General features: G+C 41.6%; 1 protein-coding gene across 1 annotated transcript; it reads left to right on the top strand.

The window, feature by feature from the left end:
* Positions 1-891: 891 nt before the first annotated feature.
* FGB (fibrinogen beta chain) lies at positions 892-19,664 on the top strand. Its single transcript, XM_068278900.1, has 9 exons — positions 892-998; positions 1,148-1,168; positions 6,588-6,794; positions 7,146-7,329; positions 9,154-9,381; positions 10,703-10,816; positions 14,277-14,399; positions 17,902-18,187; positions 18,946-19,664. The coding sequence occupies exons 1-9, from the start codon at positions 912-914 to the stop codon at positions 19,172-19,174; spliced, it is 1,479 nt and encodes a 492-aa protein (XP_068135001.1). The 5' UTR covers positions 892-911; the 3' UTR covers positions 19,175-19,664.
* The last annotated feature ends 7,225 nt before the right edge of the window (positions 19,665-26,889 follow it).

Here is a 26,889-nt window from a genome sequence, read left to right as displayed (position 1 = left end):
TGGCCCAAAGGCCCTGATGCGGTCGCAACCTCTACACCCCCTATTGCTACGTCACTGGAGAGAGGAGACAAGAGGACCCAGCACTGGAATAGGTATTTGTGCTCCATTGTGCTGCTCTGTTATTTGGATGGGGCAGAGAGTTGGGCAGCCAGGTGGCATGGTGGTATAGTGGATAGCACTCTCGCCTTGCAGTTCTGGGTCCCTGATTTGAATCCCAGCCAGGGCACTATCTGCATGGAGTTTGTATGCTCTTCCTGTGTCTGAGTGTGCTTCCTCTGGGGACTCCAGTTTCCTCCCACATCCTAAAAACATGCAAATAAATTAACTGGCTTCCTCCTAAAGAATGGCCCTAGACTACAGTGGACATGTGACAGTGGTAGGGAGTCGATTGCGAGCCCCTCTGAGGGACAGCTAGTGACAAGACTATATACTCCGCTATATACAGCGCTGTGGAAGAGGTTTGCATTACGTAAAATAATAATAATGGAAAAAAAGAAAAGTGACCTCCTCCCGGCCCCCAATCTCTCTGTGGTGTCCAGGAATATTAATGGCAACACTTTATAATGTCCACGCTTACTGGGGGTAGATTTCTATAATGGTCACGCTTACTTTTGCAGCATTCACTATTCTATACAATAAACACCAGCTCAAGTATGATTTTATTGATCTGCTTTCAGTAGATATTATTCAGATGTTACTTTCAAACAACTTCTTTTGCAATGATGCAGCTCCATTGACACACAGGTCCACCTCCGCTACTCAGCTCACAATTCCAGTAAACAGAGCAAGAGAACAGATTACGTATTAACATACTTTGGTCATCCTATCAGAGGCCAGGAAGAGGTCACATGTCATTGCCACTGGGCTATAAGAAGAAAAGTTCAGCTGCTGCCTCTCTATTACAACAAGGCATGGCTAAATTAATGAGGGTGGTGGTGTTATTGGTCCTCTGCACCTCCGCAGTGTGGTGCCTCAGCGATTACGATGAAGATGATGGGGTAATTATATATTGATAAAAATAGTGTTATCATGTTTAAGATTTGTGTTTACTAGGGATCATTGCTATAGCCAATATCAAAGTAATATTGAATGTCAGTTTTTCATTTGATCTAATTCTCATTTTTAATCTTTTTTTTTTTTTTTGCAGGACGATACAGCAGTAAAAAAGGTATTTATACAACTCTTTTTTACATGAATGCTACCTTTATACCAGTAAATTGAATTAGAGAAACACAGGGAAGTGCATCTGTAAGAATATTGCTTCAGGCCTGGAACCCACTACAAAACGCTATCGTTAATCGCAATCACTAGCATTTTTAATGAGCGGTTTGTAAGCGATTTCATGAGCGATTGCTGGCATTTTTTGGTAGCGTTTTTAAAGTGTCAGCTTTTTTGCCAGCGAATGTGTAGCGATTTGCGATTAGCGTTTTTAATTCTGATTGGCCCTTTTAATTAATGTAATTTTTTACAGTGTGCAGCAATGTAAAAAAGCTAGCAAAATCACTCTGTGTTGGTTTTGACGAGTGATTATGCCAGCGTTTGTATACTTTACATTGCAGAAACGCTAACGCTAAAAGCTAAAAATACTGCATGTCCTGCGTTTCGGATTTTGGTAATCGCAAACGCTCCAGTGGAATTTGGCCCATCCAGTAACATTCAGGGCTCTTTTCCACTATGAAATGCGATTGCGATCATAATCGCGATCGCAATCGCGTTTCAATTTCCACCATGCGATTGCGATTGAGCTACTACACTCCGTATAGTAGAGCTCAATCGCATCCAAAACGCGACAGGACAACGATTGCGCTTGGACCAAAATCGCATCGCAATCGGATCGCACTAATGGAAATTGCTGCTGCAGTTTCCATTAGTTTAATGTACCTTGCGATTTGTGATCAGAATCAAATCGCAAATCGCAGGCTAGTGGAAAAAGGCCCTAACTGAGCGTTTAGGGCCTTTTTCCACTAGCCTGCGATTTGCGATTTGATTCTGATCACAAATCGCAAGGTACATTAAACTAATGGAAACTGCAGCAGCAATTTCCATTAGTGCGATCCGATTGCGATGCGATTTTGGTCAAAGCGCAATCGTCGTTCTGCCGCATTTTGTATGCGATTGAGCTGTACTATAATGAGTATAGTAGCTCAATCGCAATCGCATGGTGGAAATTGAAACGCGATTGCGATCACGATCGGAAAAGAGCCCTTAGGGGAATCGCTAGCGTTTTGAATCGCTACCTAAATCTCCTCTAGTGGGTTTGAAGTGGAGAATGCTATTTAGCAAACTATGAAGTAAAGATCATACTGCTCGCCATTGAATATGGCGATCATTACTTACTGCCAAGTGAACAGTGGCAATCGCTGTCTTTTAAGTATAGCAATCAAGCTATCATTATCATTATAAATTATCATTATTGTTCTTTATTTATATAGCACCAACATCTTCCGTAGTGATGTTCATAGTGCAAAGCAGATAACAGTGCAAAATAGAAGCAAAGACACATTTCAGCACACTGTACAATTAATAAACTTCATTGTTTTTAAGCCTACAATCTGGTGCAGTGGAGGACTTCTTATTTAAATTGGGCACAGTGAAATTTTACTACACATCTAGCCAATTATTCCTTATGGATTGTTAGGGGATTTAATAAAAAAAAAAATTGAAAGGAAACAAAAAAGGACCGGGGGGTATATTACCAGCACAGCTACAATCTAGCTAGAGTGAAAGATATTGCTTTAGGGTCTATTCACATTATGCAGGTTGCATTTCACAATAATAGTGCATGCGGACTCACTGCCCATACATGATCATGTTCAACTTCTCTCTGTGTTGTAACGGGTCACGTTATCCTAACTCGCCGTATGCAGTGTGTTTCTGAATAGCATGTGCGATTATGTGCACAACCCATAGGCATTGACCAAGCGCTGAAATAAAGTCCGATTTATAACAGCTGCAGAGTGCACTGCAGTATGCAATATAGTGATGATACTTATTCATATTATGTTACCTAAATTAATGTTCAGCACTGCGTAATATGTTGGCGCTTTATAAATACAATAAATAATAATAATAATAATTATGTGCGTAGCATTATGCATACATTATTTTCATAGCATGAACAATTGCTGTTTTTGGTGTAATGCTGTAGAAAGTGCATTAGGATAATGTTTTCCATTACAATGCTGAGATGGGAACATGTCTATACAACTGTTTACATGCGGCAACACTAGGTGCATAGTGTTAACTCCTAGTTTTTATTTAAGTGCAAAAATATTTAACACCACAGTAATATTATTATTGTTGTTCTTTATATAATATACAGTATACAGTAATTCTTAAGGGGCCCATAAACTGGTCGATTTCAGCTATCGATCGATCGATTCTATAGAATCGATCGATTGATCAGAAATGGATTCTTTTAAATTCCCCATTCGTTCGATTTGCGCCCAATTTCGATCGATTTGATCTATCTGACAGGATGGAAAATCTAGGTCGATCTGCTGCTGACAGCCCATAGAGTTGCATTGGATCTAATGGTCCAATAATGCATTTAGATCGATTTCCAATAGATTTCATTCTGAAATCTATTGGAAATCTGTTCCTAGTGTGTGGCACACATCAGATAGATTCCTGTCAGATTTGACTTGACAGGCATCTGACAGAAATCTATCTGATGGTCAAATCTGCTGCAAATCTATAAGTGTATGGCCACCTATAAACTTGAGACAAACAATTACAGAGTCAAGCATCCTATACAAAAGAGGTCACAACATAAAGTTACAAGCACATGCCTGATTTTCATCTCAACAATTGTTCATGATAGTCTCAGGTGACGATCTACCATGCATACATGTGTTCCCCAACATTGGCTGCCTCCTTTCTCTGATCCGTAGAGTTGATGATAATATTGGGCTGAGCTTAGTTGCTAGTAAATGAATGCTCAGCTTCTGATATATGAATTTCTACTAAAATCAAATTAATCAATTTTTTTTGCCTATTATCACTGCTTTTGATATTGCTTAGTTGAAAACAAAACTCAACGAGAGGAATATACCACTGTTTTCTCCCTTTTAAATAATGCAAGTTGCCTATTGTGATGATCCTCTGTATCTAATATTTTTCAAGTCACTGACCAGTGGCGTAGCAGTAGGGGGTGCAGAGGTTGCAAAGGCACCGGGCCCTTGGAACAGAGGGGACCGCTAGGGGCCCTCCTTCAACCACAGTATTAGCTGTCTATTGGTCCTGTGCTGGTAATAATCACGTCTATAGATGCTTTAAATAGTAGTAATCATTAGCAACCTGTTCCTTCATCCCCTTCTTGAACCTCTGACTGAGAATTGCAGATGACTCCTGACAACCCATAGGAAAGCATTACTTGGGTTTTCGCATGCGATTTTGCATTGAGGCAAACGCCTCCAATTTCAACAATTGTAACACCTGCCTCACATAAATATAGCAATAAATCATTCAATATGGCTGAAAGGAACTCTGGCCCATATGCAATTCACTTTTTCTCCTGAGTTTTCTCCTAGATGATATTTCCATTCCTTACAAATAAAATGCCTTCTTAGCCACCAGCAAGTAAGACAACTCAGAATAATTTTGGCAGTACTTTTTCAACTACTTTTTGGTACTTTTTCAATTGAAGAGTGCTGAAAAGCTGTTTTAAAAGAAAGGCGAAAATGATCTCCTGGGGAAAATGTGAATTGAATAAGGGCCTAAGTTGACATTTATGCAGCATAATTTTGGACAGAGAGAGAGGATGGGTAGAAGTAACATGTTTACATTGCTGTTCGTGTTTCAGTTGGAAATAATGGGCTGAATTCACTAACGTCAATAACGTCGTGTGTAAAGTCTTACCGCAGAACAAGTAGAGCAGAATGTACCGTATATACTCGCAAGCAAGCCAACCCGCAAATAAGCCGATAACCCCCCCCCCCCCCCCCAACTTTTTTCCTGAAAAACCAGGAAAAAACGATTGACCCTCATATAAGCCGGGGATAGGAAATGCTGGCCTCGTGATCCCCCCAGTGTGTCCCAGTATAGTTAGTGTAGTGCCCAGTATGGGTAGGTAGTGCCCAGTATAGCTAGTATAGTGCCCAGTATAGCTAGTATAGTGCCCAGTACAGCTAGTAAAGTGCCCAGTATAGCTAGTATAGTGCTCAGTATAGCTAATATAGTGCCCAGTATAGCTAGTATAGTGCCCCTGTATAGTGCTCAGTATAGGTAGGTAGTGCTCAGTATAGCTAGTATAGTGCACAGTATAGGTAGTATAGTGCTCAGTATAGCTAATATAGTGCCCAGTATAGCTAGTATAGTGCCCTAGTATAGTGCTCAGTATAGGTAGGTAGTGCTCAGTATAGCTAGTATAGTGCACAGTACAGGTAGTATAGTGCTCGGTATAGCTAGTATAGTGCCCAAGTATAGCTAGTATAGTGCTCAGTATAGCTAGTATAGTGCCCAAGTATAGCTAGTATAGTGCCCAGTATAGCTAGTATAGTGCTCAGTATAGGTAGTATAGTGCTCAGTATAGGTAGGTAGTGCTCAGTATAGCTAGTATAGTGCACAGTACAGGTAGTATAGTGCTCGGTATAGCTAGTATAGTGCCCAGTATAGCTAGTATAGTGCCCAGTATAGCTAGTATAGTGCCCAAGTATAGCTAGTATAGTGCCCAGTATAGCTAGTATAGTGCTCAGTATAGGTAGTATAGTGCTCGGTATAGCTAGTATAGTGCCCAAGTATAGCTAGTATAGTGCTCAGTATAGCTAGTATAGTGTTCAGTATAGGTAGTATAGTGCTCGGTATAGCTAGTATAGTGCTCAAGTATAGCTAGTATAGTGCTCAAAATTTTGGCTTGCTTGCGAGTATATACGGTAATACATTATATGCAATGCATTACATTCTACTGATCATGTATAAGTCTTTATGCACGTTAATTTGCTTACCGCCGTTTAGTGAATCTACCCCAATGTTTCTTAGGACATCAATTAACTACTTGCCTACCATGTTGATTGACATCTACATCCTGCAGGTGGCTTTGAGGCTCTGACAGGACGTACTTTTTAACAAGCCTACCGCATGCTTCCACATCGCATCACACTCTCCCCGCTGCAGTTCACTCGCCCTGCCGTCTTTATAATGGAAGAGCTCTGTGAGTCAGTCAGGAGCCGCTTTCATTGGCTTCTGACTGTGTGATCACTGTGAGCCAAACACGTTGTCTCACATTGATGGGTAGGGTCAGGAGCCAATGAAATCGGCTCCTGACCGGCGCACAGAGCTCCGCTATCACTATGGTGAGAGCAGCAGGTAAGTACAGCGATTTGGCGGTTAGCGCCGTTTTGTGGTACCAGCAGTCTCAGGTCCTTAAGGGACCAGAGACTGCTGGTGTGCAAGGGGCTTAATGACATGTTTCACTATGAAAAAGAAGCTAGGGGCAAATCTGCAATGAAGAGGACACTGAAAGAATTATCTAGCTTCCTGTGGGCAGCTTTGGTTATACAAGTTAAATGTGGGATGCTCTCTGTCACATCACAGATGTTGTATTGAACTTGGAAATATGATTAATTGATTATATGGGTACATTTCAGGAGGACACAGAAGGAGGTATTGACGCCAGAGGACATAGGCCACTTGCAGCAGGGCAAAGACTAGAGCCCACCAGAAAGCCTCCTGCTCCTCCGGTCAGTGGAGGAGGCTACAGAGCACGTCCCACCAAGCCTCCAGCAAAAGGACAGAAGAAGGAAGCCATTGTTTATCCTGATGAGGGAGGATGTAAGCATCCGTATGAAGAAATGGTAAGAACACATCGTAGTATATAAAACCTTTTTGCATCCACATCGTAGTATACATTGGAGTAATTCATTTATTCAGATATCTAAAGGTAAAAATCAGTGGGTATAGAAGTTGGTTGTTAGTGCATCTTCTTGACGTTACTAAGGAGTCTTTATGGAAGATGGTCCATGAGGGAACGGAGGGGAGTGACACCATACCTTACGGCACCAGGTGACACCAACTCCACTGACGCCACTGCTGCAACAATTTGGTTTTCTTTAGTTGACATTTCTAACATTACTTGAATGAAGTGGCTCATGTGACTGAGGAGTGCCAGATTCTACCGATACCTAATATTTCTGTCCTTATTCCAGGGAGTGTTGTGTCCAAATGGCTGCATACTACGACAGGCACTTCTGAAACAAGAGAAGACAGTTAAAGATACGCTGACTGCTATCCGCCCCAAAGTGGAGTCTCTCTCCCATTCATCAACCAATATCTACAAGTATGCCTCACTCCTGGTAGACAGAGTAAAGGAAAGAGCTCAACAGAATCAAGGTAATTATGTCACTCTCTGCTACTTAAACATTTCAATAACTAACATTTTAATAGAACATAAAATGATGAATATAAAGTCACCATAGAAGCTTCCGTAGACTTATAGACTTTAGATATTGCCAAACCATATTGAGCCATTGATCCCCACTGCCTCTCCTCACACAGGGATTTTCATCATCACAGTTTCAATCAATATAATATCCAAAAATTGATTGAAAGTAAATAGTTTGGATATGTTGAGGCAATGGATGTCCAGAATATTCGATCAAAGTGATGGAATTGGATGGAAAAAATGGATGTGTGGCCAGTCTAAGTTAGGCGTACAAATTGGTACGGTAAGCTAGGTGCAGGGTGAGCGAATGGCAGCTCACCCTGCTGCCACTCAAATTAAATACTATTCCTCCTCTGAGTCGTGGCAACTTGGAGGGAGAAGTAATTTAGGCCGGATCCCCGAATCACCCTTGCGTGGGGCATGCACTGTAGCACAAGTGCTATAGCAGCGTCCAGCTTCGCTGAGCGCTGTGTGGCAAAACCACCTACTTCGTAAGTTGGATCCTGTCCCCAAAATGTGTAATTGCTTTAAGGCGATACATTTCAAGGCCATTAAGGAAGCCTCCTGTGATCAGCGTGTACTTGTGTTTGTCACATCTTAATAGTACACAGAGGCATGTTCTGTGTACAATGACATGCCTCTGACTGTGTCCTTCTATTGTGCCTCCAGCCCCCCCCCCCCCCCCCGGGCTCTGCTGTCCCCTCTTACATAGGCTTGTTACTCATCGCCGCTCCCCTGCCTCCTGTATTGCACGGCTCCCCCACCTGTGTCCCTTCCCTCCCCGCCTCCATAAGCTTCCTCCAATCGGAAGCTAAGCCGCGACCCAGGGATTGGCTTGCGTTAACAGAACCACAGGGTCTACCCATGTGAGTCCCAGGGGAAGTAGGTACTAACTTGCAATGTTTGAGTTCCCAAGCGTTTAAATCCTATGGAACTATGGTAGTGCACAAGAAGCTGACAAAAAGTGATGGAAATGGAAGCTTCTGGGGATAGATTTCAGGGGTCTCTTAGAAGGAAAAAAAATAATCATGTTTGCATTCACTACTAACCTCTAACTGAAATGTAGCTGTTTATGAATATGAATGTAGGCAACAAGCCACATAATTATGAGTAGTGCTAGTGACTTTGTCTCCAGTAGAAATCACAGTTATTTCAGACCCTAGATAAGTAGAACAATTGGCAACACTACTTTGATACAATAGTATTTATCAGATCCACCAGGCTGCTAGGTCATAGGTAACTGCAGTCTTTCTGTCTGCACAACGGGACCATAAGCTTCACTAAATAGCAGGGAAGTCCATGGCACAAACCAGAGACCTAATCTTACCATAAAATAATAAATAAATAAAACTATAAAGAAACAAGAGCTCTGCCTTCTCTACTTTAATTTTCAAGCTGTACAGCGGCTTACTTATAACATTCAAGCCCTGAGTCCTAACCGATCCTGTAACAATGTGTGTGTCCATTTACTAAAAGTGTGGGCTTTCCCATCACACTTTTACCTCTGCACCGTGCAAATGCCATAATATGGTCACATGCGTCTGGGAATCTGTCAGAACCTTCTGCTACTTCCTAACTACTTGTTACTACATGGACTCACCAGGCCTAGGAGAGTGAATATTTTAGCGAAGTAGCTTGGCAGCTTGGTAAATAAGGCTGACTATAAATGTACTTTGATGATTATTTGAGAGCTTTGTATCTAATTCATGTAAAAACAGAATTTATTTGACGGACAATATGCAGCTGAGAATTTTGCCTCATTTTCTTTTCAGACAATCAGGATGTTATAAATGAATACAGCTCAAGTCTGGAGGAGCAGTACACCTTCATCAAAGAAAATCTGGACAACAGCATCCCCTCAAACCTCCGTATCCTCCGCCAGGTCCTAGAAAACCTACGATCCAAAATCCAAAAACTGGAATCCACCATCTCCAGCCAATCAGATAATTGCAGAGCTCCTTGTGTTACAACTAACAATATTCCAGTGGTGTCTGGCAAAGGTATAGCCTATTTCCCCATATACCGGTAATGTTTTCCTGTGGCAGAAATTCTAACCATGCAATTAAGGACAAAGCAAAAGTAACATTATTATAACTGTCCTCTATTTATACCAGTATATTACACAGTACTGTACAATAAAGGACCAAGGGGTGTAGTTTACAAAGATGAGACAAGTATCAGAAATACATAACACAAGAGAGGAAGATAAAGCCGAGTATCACAACAAGTAAATACACACTTTCTATGTAAGTTTGCAGTTTACAGTTTCAATATTTTCATAAATAATTCAAACTGTTAAAGGACATTCGAGGTGAAAAAATAAATGAAGAGATAAAAAATTGTATCTATCCTCCTTCTCCTAAAAATGACTTTTTTAGTTATTACATAATTTTATTTTATATTTTTACTGTTTCATGGCCTCTTCTTAATAACACATTCATTGAAGTATACCAGAGCTAAAATCTATGAACTATTGACCTTTTTATCTCTTTTCTGCTCTCAGAAGCCATTTTCTGCCAGAAAAATGTTTTATCGCTGAAATTCCTTATCAATGAGGGCTACGCTATAATCCGACCCAGTCCCGACCCAGACAGAAACTGACACTTGCATGCCTGATTTTTAATTCTTTCAGGCAGAGAAAGTAAAAAAGGAACACAGCCTAGTTATTTGTGTGCTTGGCACTGTACATACACATGTCTATCTCATCATGTCACATGTCACCTCGGTTGTCCTTTAAAGGGATATGAAAAGTTTTGCATAAGGGATTAACAACCAATTTCTTTACCAATTTCTTTACGGTTTTGGATAGGATGGGTAAGGGTTCTCTTACACTACATCTGTTGTGCTGTGGTGCAACGGACAATATAATATCGCATCGCAATTATATTCCAATGGTGCTTCCACACTGGTGGGTTTGCGGTGTGACTATTTTCATTGGAATAACGTGCAGCATGGCTGGTACGCATGGTAATGGTTGCTGTGCATGTATACTGTATGTGTATGGACTGTGTGCATTGTTCAATGCGACACTTGTCTTTCAGTTTTCTGCATGCATTTTTCTGCGCGCATTTTAGGCAAAAGGTTTGTTTGTATGGAGAAAAAAACACACTGTTTTACAGCAGCTAATGTAATTGATAGAGAAAAAACACAGAATTATGCTGCAGGATGTCAGTGTTTTGTCTGTACGTGAAAAAAACACATTCAGGTGTGAACTAGCCTATTGATAAACATGAGATCTCAGTTTACATGTGCTTTTCTATGCAGAAAACGCACATAAAATGCGTGGACCCTGCCTAACTGAATTTACATGTGTTATTGCAGAATGTGAAGAAATCTTCAGGAACGGAGGTGAAACATCAGAGATGTACCTCATCCAACCAGATAACTCCAACCCCCCATTCAAGGTGTATTGTGACATGAAAACACAAGATGGAGGTGAGATGCTAAAGTTGAGTTGGTCATGCTAAAGCAGAAGAATCAGTACAGTAAGATATTTATAGTTTCTTCTAGGCTGTCTTCTAGTTGGTACTCAATGTACTTGGCTGTGCTACAGTGTCCGAGACATCACAATGAATGTCAACACATTAAAAACATTCTTTCAACGAATACACCACACAGTATTACACAGAACAATGTTGGCCTCAATTCTGGTAGGCATAGAGCCCACTTTACCACATACACGGTATTTTGCCGCATGCGGTAAAAGCTGCTATTCTGGTAGATTTTAGTCATAATTTACTGAATGTGGTAAATTAGGTCATAAAATGTGTAGTATGTTGTGATATTTTACCAAAAACTGAATTCTCATGAAAAATAGGGGGCATGTTAGCACGTAATCAGTTTAAAGAGAAACGGTAACCAAGAATTGAACTTCATCCCAATCAGTAGCTGATACCCCCTTTCCCATGAGAAATCTTTTCCTTTTCTCAAACGGATCATCAGGGGGCTCTGTATGGCTGATTTTGTGGTGAAACTCCTCCCACAGTGTGATGTCAGCGCTTCACAGCACTGAGGTACTAACATCACACTGTGGGAGCCTGTTTCCAACAGCCACAAATGCAAGCAGCATCTCCTTCCAGTGACATCACCTGCCAGCAGTAAAAATGTCACCATGTGATTTTACATTCAAACACTGGCTAAATAATTTATACATAATTATTGTAACAATTAAGCACTTTTTTTATTACATTATTTTCACTAGACTTCCTCTTTAAGACCTGTCTGTACCTGGCAGTAGTCAATTTGTGAGCATTTTGCAGTTTTGATTGGAGTTCCTATTGCTGTTTTAGTGGAGTTCCTAATCGGGCTGTGTAATAAGAATAGTAGAAATAAAACTCCAAATAGTTACTGTATTTTTTTTTTTTTGGGGGGGGGGGGGGGGGGGGATACCTGTAAATATACTTTCCATAGGTTGCTACATAATCAACCCCCTCCCCCCAACAACAGCAACAAAATCAGGGCCGGCCTTAGGTTTCACAGCGCCCTGAGCGAAACCTAATTTTTTGCCCCCCCTTCATCCTCTTTGCACGCGCGCACACACACACACACACACACACACACACACACACACACACACACATGCACACACATACAGGCCCATATGCAATTCACCTTTTCTCCGGAGATATCTCCTAGGACAGTGGTTCCCAACCTTTTTGACGTTGTGACACATCACGCCAAATGCTCAGATCTCCATGACATATCACATATGTATGTATAAAAGAAAAATACTATCAATAACCACGAATGGATGGAAAGAGTTCATTATCCTGAATATACTTAAAAATGAAGGCTAGAACCTTTCAGGAATATTAAATAAAAACAATCAGTGGGACATTTAACCACCCCCCACCCCTCCCATTTAGAATGATAGCACAGCACCGACAATTTGCACCACGCGTTATAGCCGCAGTGCGCCCCCCCCCCAAAAAAAAATGCCCTTAGACTCAGTATAGATAGGTAGCCAGGTATAGGTGCCCCAGTATAGGGTCTCATGTGTAGGTGCCCTCAATATAGGTTGCCAAGCTTAGGTGCCCCTAGTATAGGAAGTCAGTTGAAGGTCTCCATCGGCCCCATATGTAGCCAGACATAGGTGCCTCCAGTATAGGAAGTCAGGTGTAGGTGCCCTAAGTATAGGTAGCCAGCTATAGGTGCCCCCAGTATAGGAAATCAGGTATAGGTGCCCTCAGTATAGGTAACCAGCTATAGGTGCCCCCTTGGAAGCCGGCGCCCTGAGCGACCGCTCCGGTCGCTCAGGTCAAAGGCCGGCTATGAACAAAATAAACTCCTTCCAAAGACTATTCTAACTTACAGAAGACTATTATTATTTACTGCATGCAAACCACTGAAATACTGCACTTTTACCACATTTTCTGTACTTTTTACCACATTTTAAGAAACGCAGAAAAATGCCACAAAAAAATGGAAAATATTGATTTCGGTATTTAATCAACAAGAAAATATTTACTGCACATAGCTACCAGAATTGAGGCTACATTGTAGCATAATATTTCACAATTTGTCATAAAAGCATACATGATATGGAGGCAGGAAGGATTTAACAACAGTAGTGTTTACACAAGCAAATGTTCATAGTACACATGCTGTATACAAACATGGATACAAAGCATGCATGCTAGCATGTGTACTGTACAGGGAAACAATCTTGAGCTGATAACATTTCCCGCTAATATGCAGCCATCTGTTATTCATAGGATAACTTGAAGCACCACTACCGTGAAAAATTGTAAGATTTCAAATACATGTAAACACATAACAAGTACATTTTTTTCCAGAGTAAAATGAGCCATACATTAATTTTCTCCTATGTTGCTCTCACATTAGGTAGCAGAAATTGGAGAGGATTGACAGGTTTTGGACCAGTCCATCTCTTCATGGGGGATTTTCAGTATTTTGTTTATTAGGCACTCCCTGGAAAGGAGCTACACAAAAATGCAGGCAATCCCCACCTGTTTGCACACTTTTTTAGTAGTTGGACTTGTGAAAATAAAAGAAAACCCTGACATCTGCAGAAATAAGGAAGCCATACACTGGTCGATTGCCTCCAGATCGACCAACAGATAGAGATCCCTCTCTGATCTAATCTGATCAGAGAGGGATCTATTGGCTGCCCATACACTGCACACAGATTTTGAATCGATTTCAGCATGAAATCAATTCACAATCTGTACAGCTGCCGTTGCCAGCTGCTCCCAGCAATACATTACCTCTCCACCGGCGTGAGTCCCCGCTATTCCTTCTCTCTGCGGTGGCCATCTTCTCTTTACTTCCTGTCACGTCCTGTGACCAGCAGAAGTTCAAACAGTAGAGAGCGCTCTACTGTTTGAACTTCCCCTGTTACAGGAAGTGAAGAGAAGATGGCCAGCCGGAGATGGAACAGCGGGGATTCGTGCCGGCGGAGAGGTAATGTATTGCTGGGTCGGCCGTCGGCCAATCGAATGCCGCTATCGACGTGCTCCCAACCCGCCGGCGATCAAGAGAAATTTTCTGCCGGGACAGATCGACAGGAACGATTTCAGATGGAAATTGGTCGATCGGTCAGCATTTGCGTTATCGATTTTGCAGCAGATTTGATCACAGTGATCAAATCTGCTGTATATAGGCGGGAATTTGACGTAGTGTATGGCACCTTAAGGGAGTCTTGCCTTGAACTCCTTCTTATTGAATAGGTACTGACCATAGCCAGGATCCAAACCCTGGTTGCCCATGTCAAAGGTGGAGCCCTAAAGCAGTAAACTATCCAGCCACTCCATAGTAATCCTTTAATATTATGTAAATGCTTGGAAACAAGCATTAGGTTGGGATACAATTATACAATGTTTAAAATATATTGAATCATTTCATTCATGAAGCCTCTCCTCTAATCATTTGCCAGGATGGACTGTGATCCAGAACAGACAAGATGGCAGTGTTGGCTTCAGCAGAACATGGGACGCTTACAAGCAAGGATTTGGAAATATTGCTCTTGATGGTGGAAAACGTATCGGTGATATGCCAGGTCTGTATGATCAGCAAAATATGTTACACGTGGCTAAAGCAAGAATAGTCTGCTTTAAGCTCAACACACACCATACAAACTTTGTTGTACAGATTTACCAAATCTATGTAGTATAAGGGCCAACAGATTGAAAATACCTTGAATGATTGATTGGATAAGCTCTTATACTACATGAAAGTGGTAAGATTGAACAACCAAGATTGTATGGTGTGTGTTGAGCCTTAAGCTCAACACACACCATACAATCTTGGTTGTACAGATTTACCAAATCTATGTAGTATAAGGGCCAACAGATTGAAAATAACCTGAATGATTGATTGGATAAGCTCTTCTACTACATGAAAGTGGTAAGATTGAACAACCAAGATTGTATGGTGTGTGTTGAGCCTTACTCTTAACATAGCACATTGTTCAGTTTTACCTTTTCTCTAAAGTGAGATGTTCTAAAGGTGCGCACAAGTGGAGGGCTAGAAGCTGAATTATATGGTAAATCCCACCTGCCATGTCAACAGGCACCGGACAACACTACTGCAGTTCAGGAGGAACAGGAGGCTCGTAAAAATAACCTATAGATTTACAAATGTCAGTTACATATACATAATTTCTACCTGACATAGGCATACATATACAGTATCTAAACACCCAAACTACAGACCCAATGTGGTTAACATCCCAGACTGAATGTGAAAGAGGAAAGGGGTGTAATGTAGTCCCAGTATCCAATGAATAAATACTTTTCTCCCCCCACCCTTTAGACCTAACCTTTGGCAGGGCCTCCCCCCCCCTACTGTGTCCATCTTGATCTTGCAACCTCGGCTATTACACCCTTCCCATGGACTAACTTGGACCTGAATTGCTGGGTCTTTGTAAAATCACATGATCATGCTTCTTATACCCTGTTTGCAAGGATAACCTTGTGCTATGTTGTATAACCGTTTGCTACCTCTCTGTCATCCCTTGTTTACCTTGTATGTATCCCCATTTGTTGTCCAGCACTGCATAATATGTTGGCGTTTTATAAATACAATAACTAATAATAATACTATTGTAAATATGACTTTTACATGTGGTGTTTAGACATAACACAGAACTAAAAAACGTATCCCATACATATTATATTGTACTACAGCCAGGGCCGGTTCTAGACTTTTGCTGCCTGAGGCAAACTTGTGAAGATGCACGAACCCTCCCCCCCCCCCAATTTTGAATGATCGCACAGCACTGAAAAATGTTCACCCTCATTATAGGTAGGTAGGTAGCCAGGTAAGGTTGCCCCTAATATAGGTAGCCAGTATAGTTGCCCCCAGTATAGCTAGTATAGTTGCCCCAGTATAGGTAGTATTGTTGCCTCTTGTATAGGCAGTATTGTTGCCCCAGTGTAGCTAGTATAGTTGCCCCAGCATAGCTAGTATACAGTAGTTGCCCCAGTATAGTTAGTATAGTTGACCCAGTATAGCTAGTATAGTTGCTCCAGTAAAGGTAGTATAGTTGCCTCAGTATAGGTAGTATAGTTGCTCCAGTATAGCTAGTATAGTTGCCCCGGTATAGCTAGTATAGTTGCCACAGTATAGGTAGTATAGTTGCCCCAGTATAGCTAGTATAGTTGCCCCAGTATAGCTAGTATAGTTGCCACAGTATAGGTAGTATAGTTGCCCCGGTATAGCTAGTATAGTTGCCCCGGTATAGCTAGTATAGTTGCCACAGTATAGGTAGTATAGTTGCCCCAGTATAGGTAGTATAGTTGCCCCAGTATAGCTAGTATAGTTGCCTCAGTATAGGTAGTATAGTTGCCCCAGTATAGCTAGTATAGTTGCCCTGGTATAGCTAGTATATTTGCCCCGGTATAGCTAGTATAGTTGCCACAGTATAGCTAGTATAGTTGCCCCAGTATAGCTAGTATAGTTGCCCCAGTATAGCTAGTATAGTTGCCACAGTATAGGTAGTATAGTTGCCCCAGTATAGCTAACATAGTTGCCCCAGTATAGCTAATATAGTTGCCACAGTATAGGTAGTATAGTTTCCCTAGTATAGCAGGTATAGTTGCCCAAATGCCTGGCTGCTCCCCCCTCCCTCCCCACGGACACTGCTCTGTTACCTTCTGAGGCCGGCCGCTTCCTATATATTCCTCCCTGGCCCCCTCTCCTCCATCATAGAAGACTTCCGTTCAGACAGTCACAGCATCGTGACCGAGCTGCTGTACGGAGGAAGAAGAATAGTGGTTACCCTGGTAACCGCAATATACAGGAAGTATAATACCTGTACATTGCCACTGAAGGGAACCTCTATTCTGCTTCCTCTGCACAGCAGCTGGGTCGCGCTGCTGTGACTGTCTGAACGGAAGTCTTCTATGACGGAGGAGAGGGGGCCAGGGAGGAATATAGAGAAATGGCCTTTGAAGGTAACAGAGCGGTGGCCGCAGGGAGGGGGGGGGGAGTGAGGGCAGGCAGGATGCCACAGAAAGGGAGGGTAAGATGCCGCTCTAGGGCGCATGCCGCCTGAGGAAGCTGCCTCACCTGGTGTCATAGGCCACATAGCCCTGACTACAGCACTGTACTGTAATTTGGGTAACTAGCCGTGTTATTGTCTGCTAATGAAATGAACAAAGTTCAAATCTTGGATTTAGGGCCAAGCTGTAGGGAAAGCATATGCAGCAAATTGTCCTACTTACCAAGGCACACCGCCAGGGCCAGATTTGTAGATTTGTACTTTTTACCGCCCAAGGCCACTGTCAACTAGAGTTGGGCGAACAGTTCGGCTGTGTTAGCCGAACTGCAGCCTAACTGTTCGGCTGCCCAACCTGTCATTTTGATGTGGCTCTTACTACTTTCGGGTCGCAATGACCCGGAGTAGTACGTCTGCGCTGGCCCGGCGGAGCGCGTCCTAGATCGCGCTCCCGTTGCCGGGCACTCTCTGCGCATGTGTGTGACGTCACTCATGACACACACACTTTTATTGATCCCAGTAATCAATCTAATTAGGATGCTTATTAATGATGCAATTTTACTTAACGATCAACGTTCCAATTGATTGGATTGGACAGTGTTGATGGTGCCAATCGACTACAAACGACCAATTTGTCAATCATTTTATCAGTCTGTTTTGTGGATCGATTACATCTGAAATGATCGGAATGGCTATAACTTTTATTCCATTTTTGGGTGAAATCTATGCTTTTTTGCTCTGATAGGTTGGAGCTGGGTGGAGGGCGGAGTTGGACTGGAAGTGCACTTGACAGACAATAAGCTGCCCACGTTTGCTGTCCATTTCTGAGTCCCAGACACTTGCCCGACCGCTGCAGTTCACATGTTTGGCAGCTTGACTGCGTGAGTGTGCCAGCCTGCCCCTCTCTGCCTGGTGCCCTAGGCCATGGCCTTTGTGGCCTTGCCTGGAATCCGGACGTGCACACAGTTACAAAGTCAAAGCCTACTAAACCGTATAAATTATGTCTAAGGAGCATGTGACTGAAATTGCAGACAATGGTTTATTGTGTTTCTTTTTTTAGGTGAATTCTGGCTCGGTAATCAGAAGATTAGCCTGCTTACAAACCTACAACCCACTGAAGTTTTGATTGAAATGGAAGACTGGAGCAGCAACAAGGTCACTGCTCAGTACACTGGTTTCACCGTACAGAATGAGGCCAATAAGTACCAGGTCTCTGTCAGTGGTTACAAAGGAACTGCTGGCAATGCTCTGATGGAAGGGGCATCACAACTGAGGGCAGAGAACAGAACCATGACAATACACAACGGCATGTACTTCAGCACATACGACAGAGACAACGATGGATGGTATGAGGAACATGTTTTGCTTTTAAAATATTCTCTTTCACACGGTCTTTGTCTCTCACTCTTTCAGCTCCTTTATATGTATATTTTATATTTACACTATCATTTTTCCTTAGTACCACATTGGTATTTCTTTTTTAGATTTATATAATTAGTAAATACTAGTTAACAGTCCCACCCATTGAAAAATGGGTGCTAGGCCTCGGCCGCGACCACCCCGCCCCCGCAACGCACTTACGGTCACTACACAAATGCGCACGCCATAATAATTTTGGCAGTATTTTTTTAGAATCATTGTCAGATTATTGTTGTTGCCTTCAAGATTCAACTGCCACTTGGGAGATTGTAGCATGGTAACCAACACTAAGGGGTTGCTTCACTAACACAAATAGCATGCCTTATGAGAGTTAACATGCCTTATCAGAGTAGCATAGTGAGCACTGCAAACTTATGCCTGTTAATTGGCAATGACGAGAACGCCACTCGCCCTGCCCTGAGCCCCTGTGGGTCCAGTCACTTTAAAGGACATTATCCCTGCACTTCGATTGGCCCAATAGGCTGCCTGTTCCGTTTGTGAGATTTGCAAAAGGCAGGAAGTGAAAGAAACTGACCCTAATGGGATGCAGGCAACAGCAATAATCTGACAATGATTCTAACATTCCCTCATGTAATATAAAACTAAAAATTAAGCTTTGAATGGAATTTGCTAGACAATATCAATGAAATGTGAGAATAATAATGTATATTGCTTGCTTTTCTAGGTTACATGCAGATCCAAACAAACAGTGCTCCAAAGAAGATGGTGGCGGCTGGTGGTACAACCGATGCCACTCTGCTAACCCCAATGGCAGATACTACTGGGGTGGTGATTACACATATGATATGACGAGGCATGGCACAGATGATGGTGTCGTATGGATGAACTGGAAGGGATCTTGGTACTCAATGAAGAAGATGAGCATGAAGATTAGACCATTCTTCACCAGCTAAATAAAGTCCAGCAGTAATTCCCCAAGGCCATGAGTGTAAAAACAACCAAAGGACGTCAAAAACACTTGAATCTATTTGAAGTGATTAGAACTGAATGCTAGAAACAAAGTAAACACAATTCATGGCTGACATTTTCTTCAAAAAATAGCACAGATTTAAAAAAAACTATGGATTATCTCTGCACAATTTAGGAAAGGGTGGGTTGATTTATATACTGGAGCAGGAAAAGAGGAATAAAGCTGGAGCAGTTATCTATCTAAAGTTTTTGCTTAATTTGAAAGGTAAATCCTGTTGGGTTGCTTGTTAATGGGAAATGCTCCACTTTTGTCTCACTATTCTTTGCTCCTGAATCTGTAAATCAGCCGCTGAATGTTGGGTAAGAATGCAATAGCAACCTTTGTCACAGGACAGTTGTCACTAGACTTCATATGCTGTTACACTGATGTCACCAAAGAAATGTATAGCAATAAAACCACTGAAGTCTTCTCTATATCTGTCTGGTTTACATTTGCAAAAAAATAAAACCTAAATTATATTTTGCCTACACAACTATCTTCACAAACATATTTCATTCAACAGAGAGACTCAGGTTATCAATAACGAGTGTCGGTGTTCGAATTCAGCATAGTCGATCCTGAACACCCGAATACTCCCGACCACCACTGTTCAGCACTGAACAAGTGGACAAAATCACAAGGAGTTCACTGCCTTTTGTGTCACGTTGCATTTTACGTAACACCGATATTTCCTCCATCCAAACCCAAGCATCGGAGTCACGTGAAATGTAACATGAAATGCAAATGCAGTGAACTCCTCCTGACACTATCTGCTTGTTTGGTGCTAAATAGCTATCAATCAATAACTTGATGGGACATAAAACATCCCCTTCTCCATCACACTATCAAAAAAAAAAAAAGTTGAAAACCATGGAGAACATTTCAAGACAAAAAAGATGCAGCAAACGTGGTCTGAATGAAATGGCGAGACTTTGCAATGTTTGCCTAGGTGGTTTCGGAAAACAGCCCTGCCGACACAAACATAAGCTTTGGGAATCCCAATACCAAATATAAAGACTGCTTTTGCCATCCCAGTTGCCACTTGTGGAACATCAGCTGCAGCCATGTGTGATTATGCAGGATAAAAGCACTGTATAGCTTCCGTGTCAGTGCCCAACACAAGTGCCCAACACATTAGTCAGAAAGTTATGATTTTTTTCACATGACAGTGTTAGACTGTTCTTAGGTAGGCATGTTAAATGAGATGGAGAGCTTCCCAGCTTTTCAGCTGTAAAGTGCTGTTATTCTGTCACTAGTAACACATGGCTGCAGGAGACCATATTGTGCAGTGTCCCCCTGAGTCCTGGCACTCCTCAATAAGCTGATAGAATAACCTTTCAGTGCGATTTGCTACAATAGATTAGAATGGAATAGAAGTGTTTCTTCTCCTCCTTCTTCTAGTATACAGGTGATGAACTCCAGGCCTGGAGGGCCAGATCCATGCCAGTGTTTAGGATGGACTGAGAAAGAGAGGAATGTGTTCTACCTGATGGACCACACCTTTCCTGATTCAGACCCATCAATTCATTTGAGCTGTGTCAAAACTGTGTGAGGCCCTCGGCCCTCAAGGACCGGTTTGATATCCCTGTTCTAGGACCATATTAACTGATTTAATGGGCATAGCAATCACCCCTGCGACCCCTGCCATCGCCCCTCCTCCTCCTTCCTCTCCTCAACCGCAAGTTCAGCCAATTAGCAAGAAAACCTTCCAGTTTGCTCACAAAAACTATCTCCCACCATGCTGAGTAGCTGGAGCTTCTAATTTTTTCTTGCTAGACGCTGCTTCACAGCAGAACACTCTCTGCTGCCATTCGCTGGCTCCCAATCACATGACCCTCATGGGGGCCCCATGCTATCATTTTTGCAGGCGGGCCCTATTAAATCTAGTTACGCCCCTGACTGATTTATTCACTAATTTATGTTTGCCAGTTCTCACATAATATCTTAAACATTTGTGAGAAGCAGTCTTTAATAGCACCACACATTCCGCTCTAAAGGTGGCCTTACATGGGTTGATATTCCCTTTTTATTTGATCAGTTTGTTTGCATCTCCCAGTAATATGAAAAATAGAAAGTAGATATCTGTAGATCGCTCCAGTAGGAACCAGAATATAAATTAAAAATAAATAAAAATCAGATATATTCTGCTATGAGGTGATGATAATTATAAAAGTAATAATATACAATGCATGAACATGCTGACAAATAAACAATCAGTAACAATAATAGCAAAAAAAAAAAGTTTCAAAATAAAAAGATAGTATTAACTTAGAAAGGGGCTTTTATGTCCCTGCTTCTCGGGACCACAACATTGCAGCAGCACCCTGTTGTGACATAGGGTCGTTGCTGAAAGATTAATGAATTAGCCAGCAATCAGAGTCTTTTCCAGTGTACTGTAAATGATCCATGCAAAATCTGAAACATTTTTCAACCTAATAGCAGATATTTAAAATAAAAACCACAGTCCGGGTGTTTGTATCACATGTGTCTTCCAATGTTCCCCACTGTTATCCATCCTTCCAAAATGAAACCCATGTGGCTTTTCCTGATGAAAAAGTGGCACTATACTAATAAAAGAAAGTAAGGCTGAACATGTATTGACTTAGACTGGGCTCACACTACAGCGTAAAACAGTGTGCATTAAAATGCACCCCATTGTAGTTTTCTCAAATATTATATCCCCTTTTATAGTGCCCCCAACATATTACTCCATTTAAGTATTCTGCATTATAATGTTCCTAATTATAGTGTTGTCCATTGTTTTGTTCCCTAAATGTCCATTATTATAATGTCATCTGAAATACTGCTCCTTATTATAGTGTCCTCAGTTATTTTGCTTACTGTTCAAGTGTCACCATTATAATGTTCCTTAGTATAGGGTCCTCCATTACACTGATCTCTGTTACAATATCTTCCATCACGTTGGTCCTTTATGTGGTGTCCTCCATTATAATGTCCCCTATTATAATGTCCTCCACTCTAATCCCATCCCCCCTTTACAGAGTCATCTATTATAACAGGGGTAGGGAACCTATGGCTTGGGAGCCAGATGTGGCTCTTTTGATGGCTACATCTGGCTCACAGACAAATCAGTAGGGGTTGATTCACTAAGCTACACTGCTCAAGCAACGCAGCTTAGTGTGGCAGCGCAAGTAAAATTTTCAAAGTGATGCACACTACTGCTGTAGCATGCACTACTAACTTACTCAAACAGCTGCTTCAATTGTCCCATTCTGGACCCTGTCAGGTCCAGTGATTACAAAATGAATTAACCCCCAAGTCAGGTAGCTAATTGTACAAGCAGTTAGTCGGTATTTCTCCTGCCTTGCTATCAGGGAAATTGCTGATGTTGCTGAAAACGTATCTGACACTTCCGCTGCCCGGCAGATCAACTGTATACACATCACCATGGCAACAGGGATGTGAGCCCCACTGTCCCAGTTTGAGACATATTGTATGGCTCTCACAGAATTACATTTTAAAATATGTGGCGTTTATGGCTCTCTTAGCCAAAAAGGTTCCTATAATGGTAATACAGTGTCATCTATTACTACATACAAAGATGCTGCTTTATGACAAGACAAAACATGCAGAACATTTATATTGCACTTTTCTCCTGGCAGATTTAAAGTGCCAGCTACTAGGATGCGCTCTATAGGCAGTAACAGTGTTGGGGAGATTTGCCTAAGTTCTGCTACTGAATAGGTGCTGGATTACTGAACAGGCAGAGCTGAGATTTGAACCCTGGTCTCCTGTGTAGGCAGAGCCCCTAACCAGTACACTATCCAGCTTCTATTTTTCAGCCAAACATTGTGCAAGTGGAGTCTGTAGAGGTGAGATCTGTCATTAATGGGGTGGGAAAAGCATTAACAGCAGGCAGCATGTTACAGGACGGAGGACCAGGAGTACCACAGATGCCAAAGAGTGCGGAAAAGAGGAACAGATAAACTATCATCATAGAAGATGAACAGAAGAGTGAATCACAATGTGGGAGGGTATGGATTCAGACAACCTGACTATAACCTAACCCCTCCCTACTCTCACACAGAACCCCTCCCCCCCCCCCCCCCCCCCACTGGTGGTGCCTAATCCTAAAACCCCCCTGGTGGTCTCTAACCATTAAACATCCCTGGTGGTGCCTAACCCAGGTGGTGCCTAACCTTAAGACCCCCAATCCCCGCTAACAATAATACTATCGTAACCATTTAATTGCAGCTGGTCGCTAAATATTGTAACGGCTAACAATAATACGATAATTTAATTGCAGACGCCCGCTAAATATCATAACAAATATCAATATTACCATGAATAACAATTGTGCCCATTTTTGGCTGCGACTTTATTAACTGCTCCTATTATGAAAATCCACTTTTCGTTAGGAAACTGATATCATGCTAAATACTAGCTATAATAACATCTATAGCATTCCTATTGCTCCTAGACACCAATTTGCATTAACAAGCTGACACATCATTGCATTCCAGTGGTTCCGGAGGTGTGTTTAGCTTCTTAGGGCAACAATGGTTAATTTATATATAGTCAGCAGTGGTGCTCTGGGAGACATCTCGGAGCTCATTCCAACCTGAATTATCGCAAATTCTTTCTGTTTTAAGAAAGCAAACTCTTGTTTTCAGTTTGAGGATGGTCACAGATTTTCATATAAAACATGCACACTCTCCTTCTTGCGCCTAGTGGCTGGATTCGTGTCCCTGTTTTTACACATTGAATGAAAACTCTGGCTTGATTTACTAAGGTTCTTCAGGACTAGATTATTAACATAAGTGACCCTGTTTTCCCTAGCCTAGATTTAATGGAAATGATCTACTATTATTAAGTCTGCATCTGCAGTGAGGGATTCTGAAATGTTAGCGAATTAGCAATTGTGGGATAGTACCTGTGTGTTTACTCCAAAAGCAACTGATTTTTGAATAAATCCAGGACAGTCTAGTTTTATTTAACAAAAGAAAAAATGCAGTTGTCGCATGCTAGCCCAGTATAAGGTTTTTTTTCCATGGACGTCTGAACAGCTCATTTGTTGAACAGTTTAGTGTCCCGCCTGCCGCCTATGACTGCCATTTGGATGCAATTAAAATGTAACCGAATGGCATCGGTTGTAACAACACGCAAGTGCTTGACACGCGTGTTGTTACAACTGCTGCCATTCAGTGTTACCATGCAATGAAGCAAGCGCCCAGCTGGTGGGACAGGAGAATTAACTTCCTGTCGGATGCTTGTGGAAAAGAGGCCTTAAACAACTCTTGCTATTGTTGGATTTAACACAGGTGATGATTTCAGGCATTATTCACCTACTACCAATGTTTTTAGCCAAGTTGCAGGATCACTTATGTTCTCCGATGTTCAATGGTGCCAAAACTTCTTAGGGCCCTTTCCAAATGTAATCACAAAACACAAACACATGTGAAAGATAACCAGCACAAGCATTAAATTGGAACTCCAGTGAATAATGTAATAAAAATAGTACTTAATTTTTACAATAATTACGGTATGTATAAATTATTTAGTCCGTGTTTGCCCATTGTAAAATCTTTTATCTCCCTGATTTACATTCAGACATTTTTACTGCTGGTAGGTGATGTCACTGGAAAGAGATGTTGCTGGCTTTTTTGGCAGTTGGAAACAGCTGTTATTTCCCACAATGCAACAAGGCTCCCACAGTGTGATGTCAGTACCTCAGTGCTGTGAGGCACTGACATCACACTGTGGGAGGAGTTTCACCACAAAATCAGCCATACAGAGCCCCCTGATGATCTGTTTGAGAAAAGGAATACATTTCTCATGTAAAAGGGGGCATCAGCTACTGATTGGGATAAAGTTCAATTCTTGGTTATGGTTTCACTTTAATTATTACAAGAATGCGATTGTGTTTCTAACAAGATCAAAATGTATCAATGGAAATAGTGTTTAAAATGCCTACAATGGGGTTTGTAAGTTTTATGCGTTTTGTGATTCCGAACAAACCGCAGCTCGTGGAAAAGGGCCCTTAACGTGGCTATGCACTGGTCAGTTTCTCCTGCTTTCCAACTAATCTGAAGGATAAATATCTCTCTGATCTTAGAAATGAATCCTTGCATTGCACTGTACAGCAGTGAGCAGTACTATGGTAGCCATGCCAATGGTCCAGTTGATAGGGATCTGCAATTGAAATCTGTGCTGGTGGTGGTGATGCCCTGACAAATATTCAGTGAGATATCTGCTAAAAATCAGATCAATATGAAATGATACATGGTGGTAAAACTACTGTGTGTATTAATTGTTACCTTGGTTGAGCATAGATTGTATAGTGTATGCCTATAGTCAGGGACGCATCACTCAATGTTACACTCTTTGCAGCAAACATTGAAGTCTTTGAAAATCTTCTTTTATTTACAGTCCAGGAACATCAGTAGATGGCTGTTTCATGTGTCACAATGTTCTTCAAGAAGACAGTGTTGCTTTAACATTCAAAATAGCTGCCCACCGATGTTCCCCGGAATGAAATATTTTATTTTGAAAACTTCAGTTCTGGCCACACATAATATTAGATTGAGTCTACCTTTGAGTACACATGCCGTTATCTGTCTATTTGTTATTCAGGTACAGAAGGTACGCTGTCCTGTTTCAAGGACATCGTTTCTGCAGCTTCAGCTTACCGGCAGTTCTTTGACCTCTTGTGTCCACACTGGTCTCCACTCCTACGCTCTATGTGCACAGAATATCAGTCACTATCTAGTGATTAAGGCTTGCCCAGTTGCCCTTTGATTTGCTAATTCAGTCCATGGGTTAAAAAATGCTCAGTTGGTTTCCTAAAGGTATCTACTGTCATTCAATAGTTGTTAAGTCTGACCAATTAGGGACACATTGAGCACTATCTGATTGTCATATATGCACCCAGTGTTTTTATTATTATTATTAATAATATTGATTTATAAAGCGCCAACGTATTCCGTGGTGCTGTAAGAAATAAACATGGGGAACATAATACAGACAATGGTATACACCAATATACAAAAGACAGAATTGGTCATTACAGTGACAAAAGTAAAGAATAATGAATAAAATGTATAACAAATTCCAAGACACAAAACAGTTAGAGAGCCCTGCCCTTGTGTGCTTACAATCTACAGGAAATGGGTAACAGGGTGGAATAGGAATTCAAACATGATTCTGAGTGACAGGAACCTATTAACTACTTTCCCGGTATGTATACAGTACTTGGGGTGACTTATACTAATTATGACACAATGTATGAATGTATACAGTGTACTGGTGTTACCCATGTATATTCTAGGTTCTGATCTATCTCTGATTGGGGAGATTATTGAATATTTACATTACGGGAGGGGGGAGTTCCTTATGATTAGGGGTGTAAAGTGTTTATCACATGGTGTGTATATATGTTTGGTGTATCCTTTATTACATTGTTTGTCTGCACTGTTCTGAAGAAGGGGACCCTTAGTGGCCCCGAAACAATTGTTAACCTTAGTGTTGACATGTGACTTTGAAGAATACATTTTGCTCATTGAGAAGCTGGTGTGCTGGCCGACCGTTTGTACCTCCAGGGTGGAATAGGAGCTGGAATAGTATACATTAATCATACCTAGAGGCAGAGTGTTTTTAGGCTATCTAGTAGGTGTGCAACTTGGCCTTAGGTCAAGGTGT

This window comes from Hyperolius riggenbachi, chromosome 1, assembly GCF_040937935.1.
Source record: "Hyperolius riggenbachi isolate aHypRig1 chromosome 1, aHypRig1.pri, whole genome shotgun sequence".
Lineage (NCBI taxonomy): Eukaryota > Metazoa > Chordata > Amphibia > Anura > Hyperoliidae > Hyperolius > Hyperolius riggenbachi.
The sequence above is the reverse complement of the archived record's forward strand: the minus strand, read 5'-3'. Positions and strand labels throughout refer to the sequence as shown.